This window comes from Pseudorca crassidens, chromosome 7, assembly GCF_039906515.1.
Source record: "Pseudorca crassidens isolate mPseCra1 chromosome 7, mPseCra1.hap1, whole genome shotgun sequence".
NCBI classification, from domain to species: Eukaryota; Metazoa; Chordata; class Mammalia; order Artiodactyla; family Delphinidae; genus Pseudorca; species Pseudorca crassidens.
This window is the reverse complement of record NC_090302.1, coordinates 33,310,685-33,316,684: the sequence shown is the minus strand read 5'-3', so window position 1 is coordinate 33,316,684 and position 6,000 is coordinate 33,310,685. Positions and strand designations below refer to the sequence as shown.

At 49.2% G+C, this 6,000-nt stretch overlaps 1 protein-coding gene across 2 annotated transcripts in view; it reads right to left on the bottom strand.

Moving 5' to 3' along the window:
- Positions 1 to 315: 315 nt before the first annotated feature.
- Positions 316 to 6,000, bottom strand: part of ANKS6 (ankyrin repeat and sterile alpha motif domain containing 6) — a 56,589-nt gene continuing 50,904 nt past the window's right edge. For both annotated transcript variants that reach the window (XM_067743840.1, XM_067743841.1), the window contains exon 15: positions 316 to 3,709. In XM_067743840.1, the coding sequence (XP_067599941.1) occupies positions 3,605 to 3,709 (105 nt within the window). In that variant the 3' untranslated portion in view covers positions 316 to 3,604. The remainder of the gene's footprint in view (positions 3,710 to 6,000) is intronic.

Here is a 6,000-nt window from a genome sequence, read left to right as displayed (position 1 = left end):
GGTTTTATTTGTTTTATGTTGGCTGGGCTTATCCCAATTCAACATTTCTCTCTGTGCTGAAAGGCAGCAAGACAGCATGGAGAGACTTGACAGGTGAGGCCTGCATTCAAATCGACCATCGCCTGTTACAAGGTGACCTTGGTGAGGTTGATATCTGTGTGCCACACTCACCAAATTGGTAGAAAGGGGATTTTAAGGCTGCCTCACAAGATTATCATGAAGGAGGTGAGGCAACAGAAGCGCCCAGCACACCATAGGCACTTGCTCCATAACAGTTCTCATTGGAAGAAATCTGAGCAGCATTTTATACCTTCGATGAGCAAAAACAAAGTGAGAACACAAACTCACCATTATTTAATATACATTTGGCAAACAAAAGTCCTTCAAAGAATCAAATCCCTGTATGGAAAAACAATAAAATAGTAACAAAAAGAAATGTTGGATGGTAAGGAACATGGAAACACAGTAGAGCTGAAACAAAACAGCACCTTGGTCTCTTATCAAAGGATCCAGTGGCACTGCTGAGGCCAAACCCTACCCCAGCCACCTGGACAGTGGGAACAAGGTCTCCCGGAAGAGGATGGCCATGCCCTGTGTCTATGAGCCCTAGGGAGGCAGCTCCAACAGGAACTAAGACTCATGGGGGCTGGCTCAACCCACTGGGTAGGGAGGGCCCTGAGGAGGGGCCCTGGGTGGTCCCCACCTTAGGAAAGAAGTTGAAGAGGGGACTCACCACCCACCTCCCCCAGGAAGGAGATTCAGTCCCTGGCCAGTCCTTCAGAATTTGGTATCGACTTTGTCAGGGAAAGCATCAGGTCTCCTTACATGCTGAACAGGATCTGTTGGTTAATGAGACATGATCACCTTGCCTGAACAAAGCACAGATGGTGCTTCACACCTTCAGTCTGGGCTGCAGAATCTTCCCAGGAAGGGTCCCAAGCCCTCAAAAGGTGCTTTCTTGGAAGGTCGGCGTAGATGTTCACAGCTGTCTAGCCCGGGACTGGCCTGCACGGCACTGTCCTTAGGCAGCTCTGAGGCAAGAGCAAACTGGAGGGGTTTCCTGCTTCCTCTCTGCCCCCTGGATCAGCCCCTGTGATCAGGCTGGAAGGCCTCCCTTCTTTCTGTCCACCTTGCTGGGAATCCCAGTGACACAAACACCAGAGTCAGCCACAACTGGAGGGTGGGGATTCAACAACAACCCTCACTTCCTCGGGGCTCCGATACCAGCAGAGCCACCTAAGCTGCTGCCACCTCTGGCTGGAGGCTGCTGCTTCTGGCCTTGCCCACCCAGCCCTGGCTACATCAGGGCAAGTGGGAGGCGGGGTGGGGCAGGGGAGAAACAGAGTATTTCAAACAGGCAAGCACTGTGGAGATTTCTCCCATCTGCAGAGCTCCACATGGTGTGAAAAGGGCTTTCACCTTCATCTGCTCCTCAGCGCCTTGGGGAGCGCTACCCCCTTGTAACTGAAAGGGAAACTGAGGTCCAAGGAATGTTAGAAATATGTTACCCATTAAGAAGTGGCTGAGCCAAAACCCAGTGCTAGGACCGACTATAGATTCAGTGCTCTTCCACAGTCTCTGAAGATATGAGTACATTAAAACAGCGAGAATGCCTGGTGCCTCTAGCCCCGGGAGTCTATAGGAATTGGTGGCAAAAGCATGGGCTCAGAGCCCACTAGATCCGGTTCTCAGCCAGCTCTACTCCTTCCGGGCTGGGGAACTGGCATGCAGCTCCAGTCCTCTGTGTCTGTTTCCCCAGCGTGCAGGATGAGGTTAAACCATGCCAGCCTCCAGGCTTCTGGTGAGGACAGATGACACTGGGTTCCAGCTGCTGCACACAGAAGGTGCTCAATGACTGTGTCTCCTTAAAAAAGGTTGGGATGCGAGGAACATTTATAAAGGTGTCTGTCAGTGATGGCTAAAACAAAACCTCTTCTCTCCAGTCATGTGGGAAGCTGGCTTTTATGGGCGGGAAGATGGGAGGATGAAGGAGGAACAGCATCCGCTGGATCAACGGACAGAGGGAGAACACGATGAGGCTCCAGGCAACATGGTCAGGACTCCCTCTAGAAGCCAGCAGAGGGTGAATGGGCACTCATGGCCGGGGGAGGGAGAGGTGAGAGGCCACATCTCCCAAGGAGACCAGCATGCGGCCAGGCAGAGCTCACGGTAAAGATGAGAACTCTGCAAAGGCTGCTATCCATTGCGCATGTCCCACGGACCAAGTGCTTGACGCACGCTGGCTCTAAGCGCCAACTTACCCGTCCCTGGCCACACAGCTGGCTAGCTGCAGGGCTGAACCAGAACCCTGAGCCTGAGTCCAGAGCACACGCTTTCTCCACTCTTCCGTGCTGCCCCTCGAGGCTGGGACCACCATTCCTTTCTTCTCTTGCTGTCCAGGTCCTCAAGGGTGGGGACTGGCTCTGACTCATCTCTGCACCCCCAGCACCCAGCGGTGCTGGTCGAATGAATTACGCACTTGAAAACATTTCAGAAACCTACTGGACTCAAAAGTCAGAGTCCTTTTCATAGAATATGACACGGTAGAAAACTACACAGGCTGATTCCCTTCTGAGGAATGTAGCCTTAGAAGAAATTCTAAATTCTTCACTTCTTTGCCTAGAAAATGTGAGTATCCAAGTCCTTCTACAATGTAATGTATTAGGGTCTTCTGCTCCCACTCAAAGTGGAAAAGCCCTACTGTGATATGGGGTGAGCAGCGTGGAATATCAGAGCATTGTCTTGCCTGACGACAGACAAGGAAACTGAAGGCCAGGAAGGAAAAGGGATCCCTCAAGATCACACCTTGGGCCTCGCCATTTTTCCTACATAAAAGGCTGCCTTTGCAAGAAAGAAGTACGCATTCAACATATACATCCTGAACAGCTGGTGTACGCTATCTGCAGCAGGTGCAGTGAAGTGCTAGAGCAGAGTTATCACACGGAGCAGTAAGGGCCCCAGAGGCTGGAGGAGTTAGTTCTGTGTAAGGGAGTTGAGAAAGGCTTCATGTGATAGGTGACTTGGACCATTAGGGAGAAGTTAGAAGTTCTAAGGGAAGATGTGGAAGAGTGGCTAACCTTCTGCCAAAATATGTGCTCCCCCATCTAAGTACAGAGCTGTTGCTGTGAAGCCACTACCTGAACAACGACTACACGTGGGGCCACGTGACTATGAGCGGCCGATGGAACGTGAGCAGTTAAGAGCAAAGCAGTAAAGAAATGGCTGTGCCTTCTTCACCATCCCCTTCCCCTCTGCCAGCCAGAAACAAAGCCTCTGAGGCCCCAGGAATGGCAGAGCCACAGATGAAAGGAGCTGGGTCCCTGAATCACCGTGTGCTTCTGCCGAGCGGATGCAGCCATACTGGATTGTATGGGAGAGTAAGTCTCTACAGTGTTGGAGTTTGTTACAGCAACAAGCATCACCAACTACTACAGAAGGGAAGGGAAGACAGGTGTTCCAGGCAGAAGGACTAAGGCACAGCGGTGTGACAAAAACATAGTGTGTTTCAGGGAATGGGGAAGGTCTGATGGTGGCTGGAGCACCGGCCACGTGAAGGGGGTACTGAGATTCAGCAAGCTCACGCTGGTCACCACAGGAAGGAAGGTCACGTACAGGGATTGTTTCCAGGGGCCCTGGTGTTGCTGGCGCTGCTCTCGAAGGAAGAGTGGAAGTTGTGAATGGTTTCCTGTAAAATTTGTCTCTCGCGTCCCTGTGGAGGAAATTGAAAACAGACACAGAAAGTCTTGTTAAATCTTTTAACCATTAATTCAATTGACACAGTGCTGTTAACGTTTAACTCATACTTGAAAAACCCATGGGCATCTTGGGGAAAACAAATTACCTAATTGAAAGAGTACTGAGTTTAATAAAAACATCCTGAGTCAGAATCTCCCCCAGCACCCACAAACACAGCATGCCAGGCCTGGAGAGGCCCCCAAGATGCAGGGGTCCAATTTCCCAGATGAGGAAGGGCAGCAGAACCCAGGGAGCAAGAATGACTTGCCCTGGGTCACTCGGCCCGGAAGGGACGTCTCCTACCCTGCCCTGTGCATCTTTCCAGCCCTCGTATCTCCAGGGACTTCAGAGGGAGCTGAACTTTCTGATACAGAGTGAGAGTTTGAACTGCCTTTACTCCCCCTTGTCCAAAAGATGACAGATTCGTTTTCACAGTGATTCACTTCTCACCCCATCCTTGCAGACCCCCCTCCTAGTTGCTGCTCTTTACACACGTATTTTGAGATGGGAAAAGAGGGGGGATGTGGATTTTTTTTTTAAGCCCAAAGAACATCTTCACTGAATACGTAGGCGAGAGGCAGTGATATATAGAGGTGAAGAACAGAGACTGGAATCACACAGCCTGGGTTCAAATCCCAACCCTCCCATTTACTAGCTGGGTGACCTTGAGCAAGATACTTCATCTCTCTGGGGCTTAATTTCCTCATCTATAAAACGAGGATGATAATTGTACCTCAGATGGTTGCTGCTGACATTGGGCTGTGGGTGGGCAGCAGGAGGCCAGCATATCCTGACCTCAGAGAACAGCAGTGTAGATTAAACATATATATATATATATATATATTTTTTTTTTTTTTTTGGCGGTACGCGGGCCTCTCACTGTTGTGGCCCCTCCCGTTGCGGAGCACAGGCTCCGGACGCGCAGGCTCAGCGGCCATGGCTCACAGGCCCAGCCGCTCCGCGGCATGTGGGATCCTCCCAGACCAGGGCACGAACCCATGTCCCCTGCATCGCAGGCGGACTCTCAACCGCTGCGCCACCAGGGAAGCCCTAAACATATATTTTTTAAACTAAGAAATAAATGTGGTCAAAATGTAAAGCAAATTAAAACTGAATAATCTCTGGCAGATTGTTTTCTGCCAAGAGTGGAAAAAAAATAAAAAACTCCACCGAATGAGCCTAGACTTTAAACTTTCTCTTCCTTTATTGCATGGACTGCCCTTTCCAGATCCCCAAGCAGAGACCTCTAGTGCTGACGAGGCCTCCTGGACACTTGGGAGGGCAGAAGAGTCTCCCTTCACACAATCCTTCCAGGTCATTCTTCCAAGACAGCTGGGAAAGTGCCATCAGGATTCCATCAACACACACCTAAAGGCAGCAGGGAAGAGGACAGAGCATTGGAGGTGGGGAGGTGGAGTCAGAGGACCCCGAATCCCTAACCCACTACTCACTCTGTCCCAGGCATGACCCCATGCTGCTGAGTTTCTGTATCTGTAAAAGGGGGATGGTATCACATGCTGGGGCTGTGATGAGGCTCAACCTGAGATAATGAACGGGGTGACACTGTGCAAACTGCAGAGGGCTAAAAAATAAATAGAGGGAATGACAACCATGTCATTATTAGACACCACCTTAGCCTTAATTGCCTGAGAAATGAGGTCAGGGCGAGACAGGGTTCCAGCACACTATGCTTCCTAACCTCAGGAGGGAGCCGCAGATGATGAAAACCATAATCACTCCCTGCATCCACACCTGATTGAAGATGATAATGATAACTGCCCTTTAAAAACCCCCAAGTTTCAAAGGACCTGCCTGATAATTCTCAAAAAGAAAAAAAGCAAATGGCCATTAAAAGTAGAAAAAATGTTCAGTCTATCTAGTAGTTAAAGAAATACAAACCAACACAAGGCATACTTCTCGGCCTATCAAATTAATAAAAATTAAAAAGCAAATTGGTAGTACCCAATGCTGGCAAGGGTGACACTGGAACTTATAACCACAGCTGGTGGGGGTGTTCACTGGCTCCTGCTGGAAGGTATTTCAGGACAAAGTACCATATACCTTGACTTAGACTCTGACTCCATAATTTCACTTTTTTTAGATGTCTATTCTGAGGAGATAATTAGAAAGCCTTATACACGAAGTTGCTCACTGTAGCACTATTTATAGAAAGTTGGAATATCTACATATCCAACAAGTAGGGATTAAAAAAAATAATTTTAGTACATCCTTGCAAATTTATTTTATTATATTAAAAGAGTTCTT